This window comes from Ostrinia nubilalis, chromosome 27 (assembly GCF_963855985.1).
Source record: "Ostrinia nubilalis chromosome 27, ilOstNubi1.1, whole genome shotgun sequence".
NCBI classification, from domain to species: Eukaryota; Metazoa; Arthropoda; class Insecta; order Lepidoptera; family Crambidae; genus Ostrinia; species Ostrinia nubilalis.
The window spans coordinates 5,888,977-5,916,026 of record NC_087114.1 but is presented as its reverse complement, the minus strand read 5'-3'; the positions used below and the strand labels follow the sequence as shown (position 1 = coordinate 5,916,026).

At 35.9% G+C, this 27,050-nt stretch overlaps 1 protein-coding gene across 2 annotated transcripts in view; it reads left to right on the top strand.

Annotated features, from left to right (window-relative positions):
• LOC135085017 (acyl-CoA-binding domain-containing protein 5) overlaps window positions 1-21,114 on the top strand; it is a 57,131-nt gene extending 36,017 nt beyond the window's left edge. For both annotated transcript variants that reach the window (XM_063979797.1, XM_063979796.1), the window contains exon 9: window positions 15,532-21,114. In XM_063979797.1, coding sequence (XP_063835867.1) covers window positions 15,532-15,535 — 4 coding nt within the window. In that variant the 3' untranslated portion in view covers window positions 15,536-21,114. The remainder of the gene's footprint in view (window positions 1-15,531) is intronic.
• The last annotated feature ends 5,936 nt before the right edge of the window (window positions 21,115-27,050 follow it).

Here is a 27,050-nt window from a genome sequence, read left to right as displayed (position 1 = left end):
AAAAAAAGTGAAGACGGATACTGATTTAGTTTACTGGAACGATCCAAATGAGTTAGTAGAACGATTGAAACTGCTACTTGGATCATGGGCTGCTGGTAACACTGGAGTACATAATGAAATTTATGCAATTATCGAAGAGTTGCACGAAGCTGGTATCATAAAAGACATCAAATATAATAAGCTTCCCTTAGGAAAATTGAGCAGTACCATTACATTGCAGAAGCCGACAAGACGGCAATGAATATTGATAAATTCGGGCATCACGTTCATAAGCGTTTACGACTAACTGAATTTACTGACATTCTTACCGATACATTAGTAAGAACAAATTCTGGTGATTTTGATTTAAAATCATCAAGATTACTGGGTGTACAATCTCCTGAAAAAAGCGATGAAGCTGTGAATAAAGATTATGTTGATAAGTGTGTTCAAGAACTGAAAAATGAAATGAAAACAATACAAAATAATGTCAAAAAGTACTTAAACAATTTGGAAAAACTGACTACTAACCATTTAAGTACATTGTATTACACAAAACAAGAAATTGATGTCATGGTTGGAGCTAAACCTGATAAGAATGAGTAAACAAGATATAGTAAACGAGATTCACAAAGCAGCACGAAGAAATTTCTCTCGTAGACACACGATTATAAAAGGAATAGACGACTTATGGCAAGCTGATCTTATTGATTTACAGAAATATTCGTCATTTAATAAAGGATATAAATATGTTTTAGTAGTTATTGACGCTTTTTCAAAATATGTATGGGTTAGACCTTTGAAATCCAAATCAAAAAATTGTGTTACGAGTGCAATGCAAAATATATTATCTAAATCGACAAGAAAGCCTACAAACTTGCAAACAGACCTGGGGACAGAGTTTTATAATACTTCTTTTAAGCAGTTAATGAAAAAACATGGCGTAAATCATTATTCCACATACTCTGTTAAAAAAGCTTCTATTGTAGAACGAGTAATAAGAACTTTAAAATCACACCTTTACAAGATGTTTAGTTTGTGCGGACGATATGAATGGTTCCATAATAATTTAAATTCAGCTGTGCATTACTATAACAATACTTTACATCGAATCACGAAATTCAAGCCGGTTGATGTTAACAATAATAATGAGACATTAGTCAGGTGTAACATTGTTAAATCCCAAAAGCGGAATGTACGTCAAAGGTCATCGTTTCAAGTCGGTGATTATGTTCGTATAAGTAAATTCAAAGGAGATTTTTATAAAGGTTATACCCCTAATTGGTCTACCGAAATATTTCGCATTATTAAAGTAAATAAAACCAATCCTCAAACTTATCAAATAGAAGACAAACACAATCTAAATATTCTGGGTTCTTTTTACGGATTTGAATTACAGAAAACCAAGTTTCCAGATATTTATCTCATTGAAAAGGTAATAAAAAAGAAAGGAAATAAGCTATTGGTAAAATGGTTAGGTTTAAGTGATGAGGAGAACAGCTGGGTGGACAAAAGTGAATTAGTAGTCTAGGTATATAAAACCTGATGATAATTATTATCTCATATCACTCTGTGCTTATCGATGAAGGAAGGCAGTGGTATTATTAATACTTTGATAGATAATTTACCGTTCGAGTTACATTTACCTGGATATCAATTTTGTGGTCCTGGAACAAAACTTCAGAAACGGTTACTTAGAGGCGAAAGAGGAGTAAACAAATTGGATGAAGCTTGCATGTATCACGATATTGCTTACAACAATAAAGATTCTAGTGCTCGACACAACGCTGACGTAGAACTTTTAAACATGGCTAAGAAGAGAATGAAATCGAAGGATGCCAGAACCGGAGAAAAGATAGCATCGTGGATAGTAAAAAATGCAATGAAGGCTAAAATTAGGGCGGGCTCTGGTGTAAAATCATTTATGTCGGGTATTAAAAAAATACGAACACAAATTAAAAAACTAAAATCGAAGGACAAACATTCTACTATACAATATGCATATGCTGCTGCAAAAAAACTATTTTCAAATAAAAAAGGAATAAAATTACCACGGTGTATTCCCATTCCAAAATATGGCGGACTCTTACCTCTCATTCCCATATTTGCGGGATTATCAGCCTTGGGTTCTCTAGCGGGAGGTGCAGCAGGTATTGCGAAAGCTGTTAATGATTCTAAAGCTGCACAGAAGAGTCTTCAGGAGTCTGAACGCCATAATAGAATGATGGAAGCGGTAGCTCTTGGAAAAGGATTGTATATAAAACCGCATAAAAAAGGAGCTGGTTTATACTTAAATCCTTCAAAAAACTAATCAAACGGCTACCCAGACGTGCTCTCACAAATTTTGATATATTAGAACACGCTAGTGATATACCATTCTTTCGCGGTGTATTTATGAGAGATAAATTACCTTTGAAGGCCAAAAAGATTGAGTGTGGTATACTAAATTTGGATAGCAGCAAAAATCCTGGAACGCATTGGGTAGCCTTTGTAAAGCAAAACGATTACGCAGAATATTATGATAGTTTTGGAAATTTAAAACCGCCGTTGGAATTAGTTAAGTATTTACATAACTTACCAATAAACTATAATTATGTACAACATCAAAGGTTTGGAACCACAAACTGTGGTCACTTATGTCTAAAATTTTTAAGAAACTATTGGATAAAGCATTTATATAACAAATGTAATAAATAAAATTGTCAGTATAAAAATGTCTTTCACTGTGTCCATAACCGGGGTAGGAGCCTGTTTAATTACAAACTATTCACCAACGTTGGAATTACGAGGAGACTACGAATGCGGTCTTATATATTTTTCAACTTTCAATTCTATTCCTAACATAGATGAAAGAAACAATAAATTTTATTATGGTGATAGCGAAGTCATTAAAATTCCTGAAGGGTCTTACGAGCTTCAGGATATATGTGATTATTTAAAAAGTAACATAAAGAACACCGTATTAAAACTAACCTGCAACAACAATACCTTGAAGACAAATATATGTTGTTCCAAAGATGTTCACTTCAATAAGAAAGAATCAATTGGTAAAATATTAGGATTTGGTATGGGGACGATAAATGCTAATATAAGTACTGAGTCTGAGTATCCCGTCAGCATTGTATCAACAACCATCGTGCGGATCGAATGCGATGTAGTTAGTGGTTCTTTTGTAAATGGGAAAGCAAGTCATATTATTTACGAGTTTGTACCTAATGTACCACCTGGTTATCGAATAATTGAAATACCTAAAAACTTAATTTATTTTCCTGTTAACAAAGATTCCATAAGTGCTATTAACATAAGATTGTTGGACGCTGAAAATAAAGAAATAAATTTACGTGGAGAAGAAGTTCAACTGTACTTACACTTCAGAAAAAAATGTTGAATTTCAATAAAAACCCAATCACCTCGAGTACTCAAGTCAGTTCTAAAAGAACACCTCATAAAGACACATCCCTTCAAGTAAAAAAGAAGCTAACCAAGAATAATAAAGCATTTCTTAAGCTAGTTGGTTTAATAAAATGAATATTTTAAATATATCTCAACAAACACCATACGATAATAGTATTGAAAGTTTTGAATACCATTCATACAAACCATACGTAACCAGTTTCAACAAGAACGATGAAATACGGATACCTATCAATCAACAGGACCTGTACGTGCTGCCTTCACTCAGTAGTTTATACATCGAGGGTAAAGTGAACGTCTTTAATAGCACGACTAAAGAAAAAGTATCAAATGTACATTTTGTCAATAATCCAGCGTTGTTTCTATTTCAAGACATACGATACGAACTAAATGGGGTAGAAATAGATAAAGTTAAGAATGCAGGTATTACGACGACAATAAAATCTTATCTATCCTTAAATGATAATGAGTCTAAGTGTGCAAAAGTTTGGGGTTGGTCGCCCACGGGCACAAACAATGCAGCTGGTGGATCATTTTCCGCATCTATTCCGCTAAACAAGATATTAGGATTTGCAGAAGATTATGATAAAATTATCATTAACTGTAAACACGAGTTAGTATTGCTGAGAAGCAATACTAATCTCAATGCAATCAAACTTAATACAGGTGAAATAGTAGATGACATTATAATTAATAAAATAGTTTGGCGAGTTCCACACATTAAAGTATCAGATAGAGAAAGAATTAATCTATTAAAACATTTAGAAAAAGATCGACCTATTCCATTAGCATATCGTAATTGGGACCTATATGAATATCCACTACTACCTAAAACTCGTAAACATACGTGGTCTATTAAAACTTCATCGCAAATAGAGAAACCACGATTTGTTGTAATCGCGTTACAAACTAACCGCAAACATAACGCTCACTCGTCAATGGCTGAGTTTGACCACTGTCATGTACGTGATGTAAGAGTCTTTCTAAATTCGTCATATTACCCATACGAAGGACTAAATGTTAGTTTTTCCGAAGACAAGATTACTTTATTATATGAGCAGTACACAAGATTTCAACAGTCGTATCACGGACGTCGACCAGAGCCGTTGATGAGCTTGAAGGAATTCAGAGACGTGGCTCCCTTATTTGTTATCGACTGTTCGAGGCAACACGAAACTTTGAAAGGATCGATCGATGTAAGAGTTGAAATCGAAACAGATCAAGAAATACCCGATCAGACCGCTGCTTACTGTTTGATTTTAAACGATTGTATATTTGAGTACAAACCTTTGAGCAATATAGTAAAGAAATTATCATGAATATCAACACAGCAATTGTGGATATTCAAGGGTTCAAAAATAGTGTTAATGAATTTATAGTTAAAGAACTTGCTATGGCTACCCAAGAGCATACTTACATATTTTTGGTAAAACCACCATATCCGTTCAATTCATTAACCGCTGAAGAGAAAAAGCAGGTTCGCTGGATCGAAAGAAACAGAGGCTACCGCTGGAGTGAAGGATATGTAGACTATAGAGAATTTCAAAGAATTATTAAACCTTACTTAAAAGACAAAAAGATTTTTGTAAAAGGAGACGAAAAGATCAATTGGGTGCAGGATCTATGTGGAAAAGAAAATAATATTGTAGATATAAGTAATTTAAGTGCTCCTAACTTAAATACTCTTCATAAAATGTATTGTTCAGATAATACTGCATTATATAATTGTATTTATCATAAGAAAATTTGTGCATTAAAAAATGTAGTATGCATAAAGAAATGGTGTGTTGAAAATAAAGTTAATTTATGATTTTTAAATAAACTATACTTATTAAAAGGCATTACCGTCTTTAATTTATCGATCCTTCAAGTAAAAAATAATTAAGTCTAAATAGTAAAAGTAATTGTTTCCTATTTGAGGTGGTGAAAAAATAAACACGTTTAGTTTCTAGACTTTATTGCTACTTTCTTATAAAACTATTATTTAACCTAAGTACATATTTATACTTAAAACTAAAGATTATCACTACACAACTTTTTTGAAATTTTTCTTATAACACTATCAGTCATATCCATTATTTCGTCATTGTGTTCTGTCACCACATACTGCGCACTCAGCACCACATTGTCCTCACTGTCACTGTGCTCCGGGTCCCGCGCCGTCGAACAGGAAGGCTCGCTGGTTAGGTCACTCACCCGTATTTGTATGAGCCGAATGCCTCTCGAGCGTTCCCTGTTGATAACGTAGGACTTTGCAGAACTACGTCGCTTTTTCTTGGCCTCAGCCTTCCGCCGAACCTTCTTTTCCCGCAAGGCTTGGGGCTCGGTCGTCTCAGGCCTGTCCATTAGTTCCTGACAGGCTTGAGTGAGCCCTTCCCAGGGATCACAGGTGTACTGGGACAGCATGATGTTGGTGTCATCAGAGTTTTCCATGATCTGAAAAGTAAAACAATTGTTAGTGTTCGTATTATAATACAATAATACCTATACCAATAAACCTTAGAAATTGTATACTTACCGAAAATGTATTCTCTCGCTTGTCTGGAGGTGTGGAATAATATGGAGTGAATGAGCTCTCGTGGTGTTGAAATATTTATTAAAAATTATGTTTAGTACAGATACTTTATTACGAAATCGCTGAATTTGCAAAACTGAACGGATGTATTGTATCAGCGTATTGCAAATTACAATATTGCGTGATTACGCTTATTTGACGATTTTTATGAGTTTAAATAAAACCATAAATTGTGTAAATTATTAAATGTTTATTTCTATTAACTTATAAATAATTACAATATTTATGAAATAAATTAAAATTAACCTTACACCTATAGTTAGTTAGTTTAGCCTAAATGATTATTATAATATATTTCAGCATAATGTAAAGCATTAAATTAAGGAACTATGACCCCATGCCTTTGTGGAAACTTTGTCGGGCATTATGAAACGTTTGTCATCAGCATTTGATAAAGCAATTTTATTTACTGTCTGGGTGAAAATATTATGCTTAATACATTTAAACAGAATATTTTTTCTGCGCACTATTTTATCATTGAGTAATACATCATTGTAATCGGATGCGTTCAAATGTTTGATAACATTCTTTCTAATGCCTTTTGCCTTTTTGATTACATCAGTTTCAGTTTTAATGCAGTACAGTTTTGATCTTAGCCCTACAAATTCAGTCATAATACGTCCGCCAAGTTCATCTTTGAACAAACCCGGTACTTTTTTGTTCATAATCGGAAGATCGTGCTGGTTTTGCGAAGCGTAATTACTGGTGTCGAAATATCGCAAGAAATTTTGTTTTATGTCTCTGTATACATCTTTAGTCTGTATTTCATAGATAAAACTATCAGTGTCCGTGTAACATAATTGCACTTTATGACCGTAGTGAGGCTTTATGACAGAGTAATGAAACTGATACATATGGCTTTTTGAAAGCTCTAAAACAGCAAAACCTACGTAAATCGGCTTGTCGAGTATAATTCTTTCCGGTTTCATTTGAACGGCTACTAAGTTTTCAGTAAAAATGGTAGCGCTGTGAAAATTTGGTCGTGAAATTAACTTTGCCGCAGAGATAGATCGATTCGTTCGATTGGTATCGTCCTGCCATTGATTCACTAATTTTACGTTTACTCTACGCTCAGTATCTTCTAAGGTTTTTCCAAAGACAGAATTATTCATGAGCTTAAATAAGTCTTGTTGAAATGGTGTTTCTGCTTTCTTTCTCAATTCGGTGTTAAGATTAATATATTCCGCTAAGAATTTACTTTGCTTGAATGTAACTACCCGATGTATTTTTTTCAAAATCAAACCATGATTTAAACACGTTTTTAAATGTACGTAATGAATTACATAATTGTATTTTGAGTATAAATTCGGCACTAATTTAGAAGTTGTACCTCCTGGAGGTATAAATTTCTCCGCGCAAAATGGATAGTCGTTATGAGTACAGTGCAACTCTTCGGGGTACAACAAATCAACTTCTAGTATAAATCCATATTCTGCATCGTCTGAAACGTTTGTAATATGTAATCTATCAATTTCGTGTTGTTCAAGAAATTTAAAATTAGCTACTGGCAAGGACTGACACATGCTGTAACCGTATAGATTATTACAGTCGATGTATAAGAGAAAAGAATCTGGTTTAGTTTCATCGTAATTATCCATGTAAATGTTGTTCGCGCTAGCTAGCCTGGTAGAACAAAGACAAATCCCACCCCGCACGCCTTTCTGTACGAGGCGTATAATTTCTAAGTCAGACAGTAGCTCCAACTCTACGCCCGTTTTCAATAACATCGCGTCAAATGATAAACTTGGTGCTGTTAAGTAAAAAGCTGGATCTAGATGATAATTTCTTTTACATACCGCTCTAAAATTTTCAAAGATATCTGTCAACAAATAAACATCGGTTTTAAGATAAAGATCAGTATATTCTCCCAAATTAGAAATATTAAAAGTATTCCAGACCAATTTCGCGTGCATGTAATCTTCATCGCTAATGCCCTCATCAGTCAAAGTATTATAAAAACTTTCCTTAGAGGGCAGATGTTTCTTAGAATACGATTTCCAAGATTTCATATAATCGTAAGGATAAACACCCTTACGGGTTAATAATTCAAATTCTCTATCTTCGGTAAAACAACGTTTTAAGTGAACAAAATCGGATTTGTGTAGACCGTTTCCCAATTTTTCTAAGCTTGTCCCTAAAAACTTAAAAGAGTCTACAAATCTTATTTGGGCAAATTTACTATCAGACATCTTTAAAAATTTTGTAAAAGAAATGTAATTCTCTTTGTTCTTCGGTATTACTTTTATGGGACCCGAACTTTCAGCCAATTCTTTAATGAATAGATGACAGTCATAGCCCGCTAGGTTATGAAAAAAGACGGGAATTAATTTAGGCAGGCTGTACTGTAAATTACAGTGTTGGTGAGCGGCACCCCGGTAGCGGCCTGTCAAGTGACAGTGGTCCCTTACTTTATCAAACAGTATTAAACCATTACAAATGTGACACACATCAGCTTCAGCATGTATTTTAGCATCGTTTTCATCGAACACCATTGGCACATCGACACTCAAAATGTCATAAATCTTTTCTATATCTTTGTAAAGACTTTTAAGAAATTTATGAACACAGTCAAGTCCGCGATACGAAACAAAACTATTAAGATTTTCGTCAAACGAGCACACTACGTTATAAGCAAACGCCGCTGGAATGTGTTGTTTTTGATTTAAAGTAAAACTACAAGAGGGACTCGGTTCACAAGTTGCTATCGGTTTAAGAAGAGTTTCAAAATCAGCATACACAACGAAAGGAATATCTTGTTTCCGATTAAAATTTTTAAAATTAAGATAACTACCTTGTTCCGGTAGCACAGTGGTTACGCCGCTACAAACGTGACCATCAAGTTTTTCTTCAGATGCAAAGAAAAGTAAACAATCGTCACAGAAGTATATCTTATTATGGTGTTTTGTTATTTGAGCTCGTACAAGACGTGACAAATTCTTTATCAAAACATAGTGTGATTTGTTTCCATTTTCAAGAAGTAATAAATTAATCCTAGTTTTCCTTTTAAATTCTGATCTATAAATTGGCCCCACAATGCGCTTATTCTTTACGGAATATACATTGATGCTTAAAAATCTATTATTATTTTCAAATGTTTTAATATCTGTAAAAGTGACAGGAAAGTTTAACCCATGCACGTTTAACACGTCTTCAAAAGGAGGGTACGAACCTGTACGATCAGTATTGCGTTTAGCTGGATAAAGCGCTGCAATGATGCTCCACAAAAAGCAAAAGTTATCAGCGTTTTTAACGTTGATACAAGCTTTTTTCCTTTTTAAATGAAGTGGTAAATCCACATAGGTTGAACCTGCTCCACTTAACGGATCAAACTTGTTAATATTGATTTCAACATATATGTTATTTAAAAATCCCCAGCCACTGTCACGATCCTGAAACTCTTCGACTTTTTTACACAATGTACGGACGACGGAGTTAAATACTTGGTCGTAATTAAAGTTGCGATGAATAATCATATTCTTAGTCGCGAATGATTTTATATCTTGCGTATCGCTTTTTAACAAAATAAAATTACCAAAATACTCTAAATTAATTTTTAAACTAATGTATTGCTTTAAAGATTTTTCTATAAGAACGAGCAACTTAGAACGTATACTATTTAAGAATATCTCAGGTAAAGTCGACTCGTTTCCCGCGTTCGCTAGTATCCTATACGAAGCGATACGGCCTCTGAAGGCAGAGGAGATCTTAACTACGCCGTCCTCTACCGGAGCTGCGCATTTGTTCTTATGCGCGTTACTCCGCAAATGCCCTACCCAATGCGTATTGTCTACACGTGCTGAACAAGCCGTACAAAAAGGCATGGTTTTTATATACTTTACTTTATGCTGAAATAAATTTCTTTAAGGTTAGTTCCTTATTAAAATAACTAATACTAAAAACTAGGAAAATTACTTTGAAATCCTAATACTTCTAAAAAGTCAGTATGTATAGATCTACCACATACCAAGTGTAACGACTTCACGCGCACTTTGCCGTGTTCTTTAACAGACTTACCTGTTACCTCTCTAAACAACAAACCTTAGTTAGGTACCTACCTTTGTACCAAAAATCAAACGTACCTACCTATACCTTGTATTGTACCCTGAATACCAGTTACCTGTTGTGTTGTTATTGTATTTTCTATGTGTAACTTGGTATGTGGTCGACTATACTTACAAAACTAGAAGGAATTAGGAAATTCAAAGAATACAATTTATTAACTAAAATAATTTTTATTATTTACTATTTACTATTAACTAAAATAAATTTTTATTATTTAATATTTACTTTATTACTATAAAATACAGGCTCTCGATCTTCAAATAATTTCTTCAGACTCTTCATAAATTTCTGAAGATCTTGCCACTCCGATGTGCCGGTGTTCAGCTGGACCTTCGCGGTGAGCAGCGCCTTCTTGTAGCGCTCCGCGGGCAACACCTTGAGCGCGTCGCTGGTGGTGTAGGCGCGCACCTCTACGTAGTAGGTGCCGTCGAGCGGAGCGGTGCGCCGCACGGAGCCGTTGGCGACCTTGGTCGTCAGGCTGCTGTCCAGCTGCTGGTGAGCCGCGGAACCCCGACGTTGGGAGTTCTCGACCGCTAGCGTCTCGTCCTCGTCGGATAACAATCCGAAGAGATCTTTAGATCTCTTTGACGAAGCTCTGAAATTAAAAATTAATATTATTAATACTTGACTCGCAGAAACACTCTTTCAAGTACAGGTGCTATAATAAATAGCGTTGTTTAAAAGCCTGTACTTGGAAATCATTCATCTTCATTTGTAACACAGTATCTAAAGACAAAAGCATTCAATCAACATATATACACACATAAATCTTCGCTTACATACCACTGAACTATCCACTTACCTAGATTTTAGAGTTCACTTAACACGCTCACACAGACACACAGACACACACACACACGCATTTATGATACCAACCACTTACCGAGATTTTTAATAAACATATAACTACACACATACTTAACATACATACACATACATTGTTTGCTTACATAGCACTGAACCATCCACTAATTAGATTTCAGAGTTCACTCAACACGCTCATACATTCACACACACTCACACGCATTCGTGAAACGAACCACTTACCGAGATTTTCAATCAACATACACATACTCATACGCACATAGTTGGAACATCCACTTACCGGGGTTTAGAGACACGTTTCTTTTTCGGTACTTGCGGCTCAGCCTCACACTCGGAGTCGGATCTGTAGGGACAAATATAATGATTCAGTAAACTGACGGGATGCCTGCGCATCTATGATCTTAAACTTTTCTCATCCCAAAGTGTTTACTTACGTGTGATGAGAGCGTTAAAGATCAATGATGATGCACTAGGAATAAAATTATGTTTGTTGAATGAACCTGAATGCACTGTACCTTGATTTGACTGGCGTCTTCCTCTTCGGCGTATATTTGCGAGAACTGGAGGCAGCAGCGCTGTCTCCGAACACGGATTCGATCTCGGAGTCGGACCTGTAAAGATAAAGTAAAATTCTATGTAGTAATCGAAGTCTCATCAGCGGACCAGCTGAAGGTGGACGGATGGATGGTTATCTGCTAGATGATAAAGTTGGGGTGACTCCAAGAATTGCAAAGAAAAAGAAACAAAGTAAATAAATAAAAAAACTTACATGATTTTTACCTTGGTGATGGAGCAGGGATTCTGAAGAGCAGAGATTCTGGAGGGCAGAGATTCTGGAGCACTGCGCAATAGCTACTTGAGCAGCAATTACTAGATAATTACTTGTTGCGGTACTGTGGTGACAATCACCGAAACACCCCAATTTATAACGCGATTATTGTGGAGTTCGCAAAAACAGTTATAGTGTTGTAAAAAGTACGGAGCAGTTACCTAGTATAAAATATGAGTTACCACGTCGTAACTACATTTGTTACATTATGAGAATAGCCTTTTTAATTTAACGTAAAAATAAATATTTGTAATATTTAGATGCGCAACATATTTTTACAAAAATAACACCTCTTATTCTACTGGTTGATATAGGTAATCGATGGCATGCCCACAGAAATCTAAAATAGAGAACATTAAAATCATCTGAAATTATGAAATATAAAAACGGAGTACCTAGTTATATAATTATATTTATCACGTATCGAAGTTATCAAGTATCAGACAGTATCGCCCATAATATTTTTGTCCCATCCCTAGTTGAGAAGCGCACCAGCCCGATGCGTGCGGTGAAAAATGCAAGCAAGCAGACTTACAACCACGTGGTGCATAGCACTCCGCATGTTTGCTTGACCTCAATTTATTAATATGGTATTTTTCCAAGTTTATTTAAATCAATAGTTATTACTTTATACCTAATTATATAAAAACGACATTTATCTGAAACGAATTATTTTTATCACAGTAGAATGTATTATGAAAATAAGTATGTAAAATGTAAATACTTTTATTTTTAAGCCATTTTAATTAGCCTTATTTACATCAAATCTAAAATATTACAAATTATTAAAACAAGTCGTAAAATCAAGGTTTCGATCATTAGCATTAACTATTTTAGCAATACTACGGAATGGTGATAGCAAATGGTATAAAACACCTTTTTAATTAAATAATCAGAGCAATTTTGAATTAAGTATATTATCTTAGAGTTTAACTATCATTAAACAGATATTTTTAATAATTGCAGAATAACAATAAAACAAATAAACATTATGTCTTATTTTACTTCATTTTGTATAAATGTTAGACGGCTAAGTTAGTGTTGAGTTTCTTGTAAACAATCATCTGTTCCCACTTTGGTTGATATAAGTTGGAATCTATTAGTTTGATATAAAAAAACATCTTACTTCTTACTAATATTATAAATGCGAAATTTGGATGTCTAGATGTATGGATGTCTGGATGGATGTTTGTTACTCTTTCACGCAAAAACTACTGAACGGATTTTGATGAAACTTTGCAGTATTATAGTTTATAACCCAGAATAACATATAGGCTATAATTTATAACGATCTCTGACAAAAAAATTCACGCGGATGAAGCAGCGGGCAACAGCTAGTGTTTAAGCTAACACGATGCGTGGATGTGTGTTAAGCTAAGGTCTAATTGATGACTGCATGTCTGACACTCATGACAACTCTATAGTCTGACATCACGGTATACACGAGTCACACGAGTGTAGAGTAAACTACATACGCCTTACCCGAAAGTAAAAGCTAAACAATTTAATGTGACATTGCTCATGCAATTACGTAGGTGATTAAATTTCAAGTTGTTATAATGAAACGTGAAAACGCCTAAAACACATTTTTTCAGGTCCAGGTTTAAAAATAAGTTGCGCTGGCTCAACTATAATAGAATCTTATATCATATAAAAAAAAAAAAAAAAAAAAAACATCTTCTGCAGTGTGTTTTAATGAAATTCTTTAAATAGACGAACATTTTGTGTTTTTATACATACACCTGCTTTGAAAGATTTGAGGTTCTTATATCATAAGACCCTTGAGAATATATTTTGTCAGTAATTATAAGTTTAAATTTTCACGTAGGTACCTACTTATTTATTTTTTAAAGGAATAAAGTCTTACAGAAACGTCAACAGTTATAGCAAACCTGAAGTATAAATCCTAGCAGTCTTTATATAAAAGGAAATAAATATAATGACAGCATGTCATATTTCGGAGCGGCTTTCTTAAGACAAGATTCCTGGTCTACCAAAGTAAACAACGTATAAAACTTTTACATTGATTGAGGCGCTTATTTCAATAATTTACCTACATTATTTCTTATTTACGTTCATAATTATCAAATACTTACGTATTTTGCATACATTTAGTAATAAAGAAGAACGCCTTACGTTCAGAGTACCGTTAGTTCAACTTTGTCGGCTGTTTGGTGTAACTGTAGTGGTTCAGAACGGACTACCATGCCGAGAGGTCCCGGGTTCGATTCCCGGCCGGGCGGAAATTGAAATGATGAATTTTAATTTATGTGACGGGTCTGGATGTTACTATGATATGTATAATATGTATGTATTTAAAAAAGTATATAAGTAGTATAATACGTTAAGCTAGCACCATAACACAAGCATTAAGTTGCTTACTTTGAGGTTAGCTGGCACTTTGTGAAATTGTCCAAAGATTTATTATAATTTCTTATTATATTATTGTAATTTATATGTTAAAATATCAATTTAATTAAAACATCAGAAACGAGTGCATAAGGCACAAACAATAGTTACTTTTGTCGCAGTGTCAGCAGCGTTATTTCCGGCGCGCGTTTCGATGCGTGTGACGCAACAAGTCGACGACAGTGGCGGGGGCCGTGTTATTTCAATATAAATTTATCCATTACACATTAAATAATTAGATAACTATATTATTTACTCGAGTATGCGAAGCCAGCTTCGAATAATGGCATGGTAACAGATCAGCATGCTGAAGTGTTATCAGTAAGTTGTATTTCATGTGGGTAATGTATTAACAACGATTGTAAATTTTTTTGTGGTTCTCGTTTCCGAAAGCAGGTGCGCTGCGCGGTGCGAGGTCGAGCGCGCTATGCGTTGCTAATGAGTAGTATGGAATTGGGCAATTCTAGATCATCTGGAGCGAGCAGCGTTAGCGACGAGCGACAGTGATCTAGAATGCCCAATTCCATACTACTAACCGACCCGGATATGAGCCGTATCCGACCCTGATATGACCCAGAAACGACCCGTAACTGACCCGGGTATGACCCGTAACTGGCCCGTTTATGACCCAGAAACGAGCCGTGACTGACCCGTTTATGACCCAGAAACGACCCGTAACTGACCCGTAACTGGCCCGTTTATGACCCAGAAACGACACGTTACTGACCCGTTTATGACCCAGAAACGACACGTTACTGACCCGTTTATGACCCAGAAACGACCCGTGACTGACCCGTTTATGACCCAGAAACGACCGACCGAAAGTATACGACCCGTGACTGTAACGGATAGGTATGTCATTTAACCCGTAAACATGACGAATACTATTCGCAACCGAGCCAGATATGACCCGTAACTGACCCGTAACTGGACCGTTTATGACCTAGAAACGATCCGTGACTGACCTGGATACGACACGTGACCGACCCGTACCCGACTTGTATAGGGCCCGTGACTGTGACGGATAGGTATGTCATTTAACCCGTAAACATGACGAATACTATCCGCAACCGACCGGGATACGATCCATGACCGACTCGAATACCACTCACAACCCAAATACGACTTAAAGGTTAGTAGTAGTTTAGCACGAAATTCGTTCGCACGAATGTGCCAAACGTCCCCTTAAAGACGTAGCACACTTATCTACCTGGAAAGGTATCGTAACCGTATCAACTCGACGCGGTCAGTATTCTTTGTATGAAACTCCATACTGCAACGAACACTCGCAGTTAACAGCACGCGAAAGGCGATACGGTGTTGATCCCTTTCCGAGTTGATAAGTCTGCTATGACCTTTACTATGATAATTCAGTTTTGGATCATTGAAAATAACTCCAGTTTAATACTTTTCATCAATCTTCAATATTTTTTTCCAGGTAACGTTGGATATAGTCCACACAAAGCGTCACCACACCGCGCGTATCCCAGATACCCGCAGCGTGAATCAAATGAAAGGACTGTGGCAATGTGTCTACGTCATTCTTTAGTTATACAATAATACTGGACATTGGTAAAGTATGAACACAGTAAAAGAGTCTTACAGAAAATAAATGAGTTTTTTATGAGTGCCCGACGGTAAATATTGTACAGACAGCATGTCAAGCTAAATACTGTGTTATACAGTTTTATTCAGTTGTATGATGTGCTGTCGTCTCGACCTTTGGAAAGAGTCAGATAATTTTGGCTTCGTTTTTTTCACGACTTTTCTTCTATCAAAACCAAACAATAAAGTGCTGAGTTCTGAATTCGAATTATGGTTAACGATAACTCTAAACTTGCACGCGCAACAAAAGTTGAGGCTGTTGGCCTCAACTTTTGTTGCGCGTGCTTTCTTATTCCATCCATTATCATGAATAATATTAACTACTTATTTATCTCGTGAGTATCTTGAGGCAACTTAAAAAAGTACATTCTGTGTTTTTATTATTATTTAGGCAGTTAAATACTGCACAGTATTTAGTACACCATTTTCTTTATTTTCTTCCATCATACAGAAGAATACGCGTGCGTGAGTCAATGTTCGCTCGTATGTGAGGCCTTGTCGAATAGTATCCTGTAGGGGGCCATCGTGCGTGTTTTGTTTTCGATGTAAACTCGCGGAGATGAACAGGCCTGGTTTAACGTAAACTCACACTACGCCCCCTGACACAAATAATTGCTTGTGTTGATCGCCTCAACTCTTTTTGTGCCACCTATAGTAATTTGTAGACCATGGAAATTAGCATTCGTTTGTATTCGGAAATGCGATGATTGCCGATGTGATACATTTACCGCCGGGCACTAAATAATCTTATTTGAAAGATTACATAAAAACATTTTTTGTATGCTAGCTCTTTTAACCTATATTATTTTTGTTATTAAATCCCCTAAAGTCATCTTTCCACGATTGATTTTGACGTTTATGTCACTATTATAAAGTACAAAATTAATTGAGCTAATGTGAAAATTCATTACGAAATTCCTCAAAAAGGATTATCAAACTTATTGCTGTATTTTAAAGTCTAAAATCAATTGCGGAAAGTTTTTTAGTGACTTGATGTGCTGGTAAAATCACTAGGGAATTAAAACACATTGTCACATTATATTGTAACATTTGGGTCGGGTGTACAACGTTCTCAGACTTACGGCTATGTAATAAAGTTTATTTTACCATGATTACCTTATCAGTCAGGCGATTTAGAACCTTAAATGTATGGTGCAGTCAGCGTCCAATAGTTTGTGACACCCAAAGGAGCCAAAAAGTTCGCAACACGTCTTTATTACGATAGAAATAAGGGACAAACTTAACCTTCACTGGTTGGGTTTTTATTGGCGGTCAAGCTGTAGATCCTGGCTACACAGGAGTTGCAGCGGTGGGAACGAGAGGTGGGAATAAAGTTGTGTTGTCAAAATTTAACCACTTTGGGTGTCACGAACAATTTGACGCTGAGTGTACGATTTGCCTTGGCAATCGATTTAATATCGAACGGTTCTGAAAAGTCATACCTATATGTTTTAAAGTCTTCAACGTTACCATACTTATAGTCAGTTCGTACTTGTTAAGTTCACATAAAGCTGGATTCATATTTATAATACGTGTCGTGTTTTGATAATTCGAAAGAAACAAAAGTGAAATGAAGCTGTCAATGAGGGATTCTTTAATTGCGTTCAGCACTTGGCGCCACTAGCGAGTAATAAGACTTTACTCTCAACAGTGGCGCCAACTTGGTGATTAAAATGCGATAGTCCTATGGCTTCAGCGCTCACCAGTTGACGTCACTTTCTTAGCCACAAGCAATGACAGGACCTTACTTGTCCGTGGCGCCAACTGGTCAACACAATTTAAGAAACTCTTATTGTTAAGATAACAATTCTATTATTTCGTGGTTTTAGGGAGTGCACTGGCTAGAAATATCAACCTATCTCCGCCCGATAGTATGTAACGTACCACGACACGGCATATAGGTGTGTACCCAGCTTTACCCTTAGGCCGTAAGTCTGTAATAATTTTGCATTTTGTATTGCGGGTGCGAGTTAATGTAAAGGTATTGGTTTATTTTTAAGACAAACGTAGAATTCACATTTTTAATTTAATATTTTGGGACTAATTTTTAATTTATTGATAAACTTTGATAACTTTGAAGGGACACTGGTACTCAAAAGTATATTCTTTCACTAATCCAATGTTAATATCAGATTTAAAAAATTATGTCGGCCTTTTTATAAAATTTGGTCGTTTTCACCACCAATCCCTAATGTTTAAGTGACTCCTATGAAAACAAACTTCCTGTGTGTTACCATAGGATGATAGGAGTCACTTAAAAATTAGGGATTTATGGTGAAAACGGGCCTAACAGTTGCATTTAATTTTGAAATCTACCAGTTAAAAAGTTGTTAAGGAGTTAACAACCATCAGGATATGTTCAAATTACAAACAAAAATAAAAGTCCTTAAAAAGATCGTTTCATCATAGGGTCCATAAAAACAATCTATAGTCCGGTCGCCGAGCACGTAGAATTTCGTCCAATGACCCCAAGCTACCCATCCTTATCGCTCGCGCGCATATTGCTGTTGCGACTGTGCGACGGGCGGCAGCAGTGAGTGTGCGAGGGGTCATTGGACGAAATGCTACGTGCTCGGCGACCGGGCTTTATAAAATGCTCATATTTTATGACTGCAAGCCCGTGTCATCATCAGATCATTTAGTCTCCATTGCAGGAGCACGACCCTCTCTTATTTACCAGAGGCAAATTGAGCCCAATAGTCGTGATATTAAGTTTATTAATTTTTCATTCCGAATGTAATGTATAATTTTACAGATTAATCTGTATACAATATTTTATTTCACAAAAAATATTTACCCGTATATTTTTGTGGGAATTGCTATAAGAATAAAATAAAAATATGAATTCTAATATAATTTATTTAAGCCTGTCGCGTTAGCTCGACTATTCGTAGACTTTTGAAATTATAGGTCGAGCTCTTAACTGAGTCAGTGCCTGATATGTGAGGGTGTTTTTGCGATGTCAAACGTCAGCATGACTATTCTTATTATTATTCTGTTTAATGGCTTCAAAAAGTGCTTCAGAGGGCCTAGTGTGAGTTTTTGTAATGTAAACTCACACTCAGCCCACAGATTTGTATGCTCTGTCACGCACGACATAATAAATATCCTTGGACATTTTTTTACACTGCGCCGCTAGCCCCAAACTAAGTAATGCTTGTACTATGGGTACTAGACAACAGATATAAACATTTTTAAATACCTTTTTTTTTAAATACATACATATTATACATAGAAAACACCCAAACCCGTCACAGAAATTAAAATTCATCATTTCAATTTCTGCCCGGCAGGGAATCGAACCCGGGACCTCTCGGCATAGTAGTCCGTTCTGAACCACTACACCAAACGGCCGACTAAATAATATGTCAATGTTACCCCTCCCGTGCCGCTCCTACCTCAGGCAACAACTCAGTTAAACGCGAGACCTATAGACGTTTCGATTCGCCGACCTAACGGATCCAGGCTTAATATTTGAAGTTTCGTTGACCTGTCATATCGTTACCTATAATTTTTAATCTTAATTTAAAATTAATATTTTCATATACAAATTATTTTCGTTTTAATATATTAGTGGCAAATGTAGGTGATGTTATATGTTATGTTTGTGATATATAGATGTAAATATTTAGTTGGGGTTTTATTTACAAATATTTAAGGATTTTCTTAGAAATCGTCACAAAAGCGTGCGTGGCTTTCTCACTAAAGTTATTCACATAGCTGCGACGTTTTATTATGGACACCACTCGTGCCGTTTACAAATTCTAGTTTAGTTCTGATGTCGACCAATAGATGGCGTTGTCCACTTTTAAATCGCGATATTATTTGTTGGGAACTTTGGAACACGATTGTAAAAATTTAAAAACGATCACAAAAATCATAACGTGCTACAATAATGGTTACCAAGTTCTAGTAAGCACCTAATTTTGCCTACTCCTAAATAGTGGATAGAATATAAAAGCTCAGACAGATGCTCCAGGTTTCAACCGTCATCTTTATTATGCCTAAAATTTACGAACAGCTGACAAGTAGAACATTTTCATTGTAAGAGGGATTTAAGTCCAAACAAATTAGCACGTAAAGATAAATCCTAAAAACGGATTACTAATGTTTGGCCAAAAAACGTTTCCCAAATTATCACATCGCAAACAACGTTTCGCAAATTTTCATTTGGCAAATTCTTATTTGGCAAAACAACTTATTGCAAACTTTTAATTCGCAAATGTCGTTTTTGGCATATTATTGTTTAGCAAATTATTGTTTGGCAAAGTATGTTTTGCCAAATGTTTCATTTGGCAAAAATATTTCACGATAAACTATTTACAAAACAATTTGATTGGTGCATAGAATGGAATACAAATTAGCTTGTGGTTATTATTTTGTTTCGTGGGTAGGTAGTTAATATGTATAAAATTTGTTCTAAATTAGGTAATTTTCATATTTCATTCTTTTTATCGAAATTTCCAAATTATTCATTAACAATAGAGGTGAGTCTAGCGCTCGGCGGCCGCTGCCGCGGCACGCTTCGCTCGCCTTCGCGCGTTAAGGGTCACTGTTCTAACCTAACCTAACCTACTATTTTCTGCAATACCTACTTTCTGCAACCATACTGTTTTCTGCAATCTCTTTGTTTTACATAAAATTCTTGTGAAAACCACGATCATGTGCCTTATGCTTTGATTTGTGGGTAACGGTGGGTATGTGAAGTGTCAATTTGACCAAACAAATTATTTGGGATATAATATTTGGCAAAATAAAACATTTGCTATACAAACATTTGCCAAGTAAAATTTTGCCAAATGATAATTTGACCAAATGAATTAGTTGCGAAAAGTACATTTGCTAAAAGTTCATTTGGGAAATGAAACTTTGGCGATAAGTTGTTTGCGAAGTGAAATTTGGCGAAAAGTAATTTGGCCAAACGGAAGGATACCCCTAAAAACTAACCGTAAGGCTTGGTTTCCACCAAGGCTAGGCAGAGCGGAGATGTGGTTTGAGTAATAATATTCCATTATTTCCACATCTCTCCGCTCTACGCCGCTGTCAAATTCCATAGAAAATGTCCACTTGACACAACTCTCTTCTCCGCTCCGCTCTGCCTTGGTGCAAACCGGGCTTTAGTTGTATTGCTATTATTTTAAGGGTGGATTCGACCAAACAAGAGTAAATATTAATCTCAGAATAAATCGTTAGTTATTCGACATTTTGACATATTTCCCCTACTGAAACTGTCAATGTGCCAGTTATACCAGGAGCTATTCTCAGATAAAAGTTTGGTCGAATCGGGCCTTAATGTTTAATAATTAAAAAGGGCTGTTAGTAGTAAGAATCGTTGAAGGATAGTTGTGTGGGAGTCGCTACGCGTATTTACCTATTTGTTACTTATAATTATGAAATAAAAGGGATTTTTTACTGATGACGTTGTTTATTTTGCCAAAACCTAACCCAATGAGGGTTTTCGCGATTGAAAAATTCGCCAGATGCAATACGTATTCTCCCGTCTACGTATTGCCATCTGGCGGATTTTTCAATTGGACCTCCCGGTCCAAATGCTGCATGATTGGTGGATTTTGACATATCTGTCAATGTCATGTCAAAAATAACCAATCGTGCAGCATTTGGACCTCGCGTCTACTATTGCCATCTGGCGGATTTTTCAATCGCGAAAACCCTCATACAATCTACTCACCAAATCCGCCGACAAGTCCTTGACTTTACATATCCTTCTGACACATTCACACACACATATCACATTTTTCTGGTCCTTCGGGCCGGATAGTTGTACATAATTTGCTTGGTCTCTTTCCTACAGAAAGAGGTTACTTAACCTATGCACTGAAATTAAAGTATTACGCATTTAATTAATCTTTACTTTAGCTATGTCAATTCAAATTGAGTTACCTTTCTCACATTTTACTGTTTAAGCACTTACTTTTTTGTATGTGGAATGTGGATCCTAAATCTGCATACAATAATGTCACAGATTTTTTTTCACTTATAAAATTCGTTAAATAATTAAATCTAAGAACGCTTCTAGTTTATATCGAAGATTCCTCAGGAAACCGCAGGTAGGTATAAAAATAAAATGAAACCACTATATTATAAAAACATATTTCATATATTTAGTGTACTCCACATTTACATACATTTTATTAATATCAACAAGCTAAGTAATATGTGAACTGGGGAGGTCTGTCTCGCTCATACAGTATACGTGTAAGAGAGAACGCCACCTTGAAGCCTTCTAGAAACAATATAATTTTGCAACAATCTATACATTCTGTATTCTATTATTCTTTGTATGAAAGCTTTTTTAACCTATGGGTGAGTTTCTGTCAACAGTAACAACTAAATGACGAATAAATATTGCGATAATTTTTATATTTAATAAAAAACATTTCGAACTATTAAATGAAAATATTTAGCTAAGGAATGTTTATTTGTACTAATATAATATTATAAACTAAAATAAATACAGAAGTAACTCAAGTCTGTCAGTTTGGATTCTTGCCTAAACCGCAAAATTTCGCGGGTTGTCGACCAAGCCAAACTAAGTTAGTTTTATAAGATTATCCCAGAGTTTAAACTGTCAAACAAGTTAACTCAAGATTTCATTTCAATAAAAAGACAAAAGTTTATCTTAGCTTTCATAGCTGATGTAGTTTTCCATAGGGTTTGCATAGTTAGCAGTTATGGAAAAAGATGGATACAACTATGGAAAAAGATGGATAATAGTGACTGAGTTTCTTGCGCTGCTTCTTCTCAGCACTGGCCCGTTTATGGTCCTGAAGCAGTGATAGGGTTAATACTGGGACGTGTAAAAGTGCTTTTTAAAAGCCTACTTGCAAACGTAAATGAGTTTTTATGCGTCAGCTATGCTCTTGGCCTGCAACATGCTTTAGATTATACAGGGTGGAGACGATAAGTGATCTCACTCGATTATTTCTAAACTACACAAGATATCGAAAAACTGGTTAGTGATCCCAAAAGTGCTTCACGAGCTCTTTCAAATAGTACTAATAACAGGTTCCACTCTGTATTTTTAAAGAGACTAAAATTAAATGCTTGTTCAAATACTAACAACGCTACAATAATCGCGTTTCAATCATTTAGTTGTTACCATCGACAGAAGTTTTGTAAGGCATATCTAGACTATCGTAATCGTTCTAGCTCAAAGCTAGCTATACATATATTATATCTTACTATGAGTCACTCGGTATACATGGTGTGTGTAACTGGATCACAATAATTTAAGTTTTATTTTATAACAGAGTAACATTTATTTATATTAACCGGCAGACAGTGGTGACTGAGTTTGTTGCGGCGCTTCTTCTCAGCACTTGCCAAATGTTGGTCTCGAAGCGCTGGTAGGGTAAAAAGATTATGAGACATGTAGAGGCTCCTTAAGAGCAAAATGACGATTTGTAAGAACAATTTATTAGTCTAAACAAATAGAATTTATAGAAATTTTGACTTTGACTTTTGACTTTGACTACTTAGTTAAAGACACTACTTCAAGGCACTGCTTTCTTAACCCGTCTGGTCAGCGTGGGGAGTGTAGGCCAAATTAGTTTGCCCCTGGTAATTTTCTAGTGCTCCTGTAGTAGAGACTATACCTAATATGACCTGATAATTACGTTGATTGGTTTCTAAATATTGAAAGCTAAAATTATCGTGATCCAGTAACACATTGTGTTTAACATAAAATGAGAATATACACTGAAACTTAACAAAAATCATAACATGGCTCGCTCGTTAGGAACTCAACTATTTACACAAAAATAATCACAATGAATTTCATTTGACGTCACATTATACAGGGTGTCTTAAAATTAGCAAGCCACACTGACATCGACGGTAGATAGTTCTAATAAGACGCATGGCCAGAGAAAAGTTTCATGATTTTTGAGAGTGTAGTACCACGATTCTGAAACGTCAAGTGGCACAAATAAAAAACCCTGTATTGATAGTAGCGCCCTCCTGTAACGGTCATAATTATATTGTTGTCCAACGTGGCAAGAATCGGTACTAATAATCCAATATAGATAAAGTACGGCCAACGAGAAGCGATTCCAAATGTAAACAAACCTAATGTCATGGTCATTTGGAATAGCAGGGGTTTGACTTTGACATATTTTGGCGGGAGAACGAGACATTACGACAAATACACAAGATGGGAAGAGACAGAATAGATTGTCAGTTCGACAGTCGAATCGACCTTTTGTATCGCTGCTAGTTGGCCGTACTTTAGTAGCGCCCTACTGACAATGTCATAGCTGGGATGGTTCAGTGTAGAACATCTATAAGGCCAATTATTTTAGTTATTTTTTTCAGTTGGCATCATTAGACTTGCTCGATGCGTCATAGTGCCATCTACCCCCGGTGTTGGTGTGACGTGCTAATCTTGAGACACCCTGTATATCTATTTATTTTTGTTACAAATATGGGAACATCAGCTGTCAAAGACTAGATAAATAATGTGAATATTTGTCGATAATGTTGTAAAATAAATTGTGTGTATTTGCCTTTAAAAATATCGTTTTAAAATATGACGTCACATAAACAGGTTTATTCTAAAATGAATAAATACAAACACGAATAAACTATTAAGTTGTTGGGTCAACATGCGATTGTGTACACAACATAATTGGAATAAATATCATTGTCGCTTGGCTATGTCATGTTAATTTTTCATCAACTGGGAATCGAATTAGGGACCTCTGGGTCTCAGAAAGTCCAGACCACAGAGAAAATTATAAATATCTATTGTTTCAAATTAAATCAATTAGATGCTTGAATTTGCTAGCCTTGAATATCGAAAATTTCATGATTTTGCTGTCATAACACAAGAATGCTTTTTAATAACTTTTAATAATATGACAGAGCCAAGCGACAACAGAAAATAAACAATAAAACATACCCGTCAACACAAATAATAAACATACACTATGTGATAAATATTCGAGATAATACATAAATTAACACTATTTTAATATTTATAGTCCGGTCGCCGAGGACGTAGAATTTCGTCCAATGACCACAAGCTACCTATCCTTATCGCTCGCGCGTAATTATATTGCTGTCGCGACTGTGCGATGGGCGGCAGCAGTGAGTGTGCGAGCTTGGGGACATTGGACGAAATTCTACGTGCTCGGCAACCGGACTTTACCAATGTAACAGTGTGTCCATCATACTAAACTATGCGATTACTATTTTATATGTTTTGTACTTACAGTTAACGCATTTAAATATTGTTGAATATAGTTTTTAATTAAAAGTCGAAATTAAATAATACCCGGAGTTTTAAAACAGTATTTTAAGTAGTAATCTTGTGTAGCTGCCAAGATACTAATTTTAGTCATTTAATGCCATACACATTAGGTGCGTTTAGCGGAAAATATAAATTTTAAGTGCCTTTTAACGACCGCCAAGCGGTAAGCTCTGGCACTGCCAAAAAATGAATGAAACACGTCACTATTGATTTGAAGTTAGCAAACTTGTTTTTTTTTGGACTGTCCCGCGGATTTATTGCCGCAGTGATTCTGCCAATGTCAAATGTTCAAGGAGACACATACATAATTAGTCCGCTTCAGTATTTTACATAATGCTGCAGTCTTTTCCCTTTAAATACCCAAAACCATCACCTACAAAAACAATAAACATCACTAGCAAACTTATCCTCACCAAAAACAGCCGAAAGTTTTCGGCAGTTGCCATAGCGATTGCCATTTTTCTTGTAAGCGATTACAATTTCTATTTTCTGCCAAACGCACCCATTGTGTGTATTTAGGGCGAATTAAATTCCATAAGGCCTTTAATTTTCTATAGCTGCCAACTCTTGTTTTGTATAATTAAAAATATCAATTTGCCGGATATTTCTAATGTCGACCATTAAATTCTATCAAATATTTTAAAATGCAACATTTTTAGGAATGTGAGGCACTGGTTATAAAATGGAATTGGGAATATTCACAATTACATAAAGAATGGGTTCAATTAGATAAAATAGTGCAAAATGAGCAGTATTTTTTAATAAAAAATACCGAATGAAAGTTTTGATATTTAAAAACACAGTCCTGGTTACACATGTCACGTTTCTCTAGTATTCTTGTGAATCAAAAGTTTTTTTAATGGGAATGATTAAAATACCATTTCAGTTCAGCAGAAAATTTAGAGCTGAATTGATTATCACAGTAGACTGAAACGATGTATAAACTTGTAACGCGATTATTCCCATCTTTAGTTCCCACGCTGCAACTCCTGTGTAGCCAGGATCTACAGCTTGACCGCCAATAAAAACCAACCAATGAAGGCCAAGTTTGTCTAGGGGGAAAGTTGAACCGATACGCAATGAAATTAATCAAACAAAAGAAAAGTGTATTCGATTTGATCGATTTTTTCTTTATACGAGTAAACGTGTGATCGATTCTTTGGTCTTCGACTAAAAATCTCTTTCTAGTCAAGATTGTATCGTTAAATTTCAAAACCCACCCGGCGTTATGTAATGTGCGAAAAAGCGAATTCAAAATACATTTAAGAATTAAGTTTCTTACAATAAAGTCGTGAGGTAACCTTTGTATACGTACTTGCAATGTCTTAGTTAACTTTGTTTTTTGAACTGCGATCGTATTGATTGATTTTATTTCTTATAAAATTGTATTTTGAGAATTCTCCATTTGTCTCTGGTAAATTGGAGATTGTTCTCCTGCAGTGGAGACTAAAAATGATAATAAGAATGAGGATGTTTGCTTAGTCAAGAGAGGCTAAGAACTCACGGCGCGATTTTCACCCGCGCCCGCGGCGGTTGCGGGCCCGCAGCTTCTGTAGAATGCAGATACTTATGTAAAAACTAATTCCAGAACTCACGACGCGGTTTTCGCCCGCAGCGGGCGCGGTTATAATCGGGTCCCGCTCGGCGGTTTTCGCCCGAGCGAAAACCGCGCAAAAGCCGCCCGTTTTGTACCAGTGACTTAGCACGCAGCGTGATTTTAAATTGCGCCGTGAGTTCTTAGAATAACCGCGTCGTAAGTTTTGAAATAAAACCGCAAATCCACAACCGCCGCGGGCGCGGGTGAAAAGCGCGCCGTGAGTTCTTAGCCTTAGTGTCCTTATTTCACCTCGGAACCATTTCACCCAACTTCATTATCCAGGTGAATTATGTCGACTAAAGCGGTCGCCTTTGACCCTGATGAACATGCGAAAACCTGGGTGAATAAATTCCTTGATGAACAAAGCCTCTGTGGTCTAGTGGTAAGACCACAGCTGCTTCAGACGCAGAGGTCCCGGGTTCGATTCCCAGTGGGGGCAGATTTTTCTGTTCGGTTTGGTTGGTGGTAGGGCCTGATCATCACT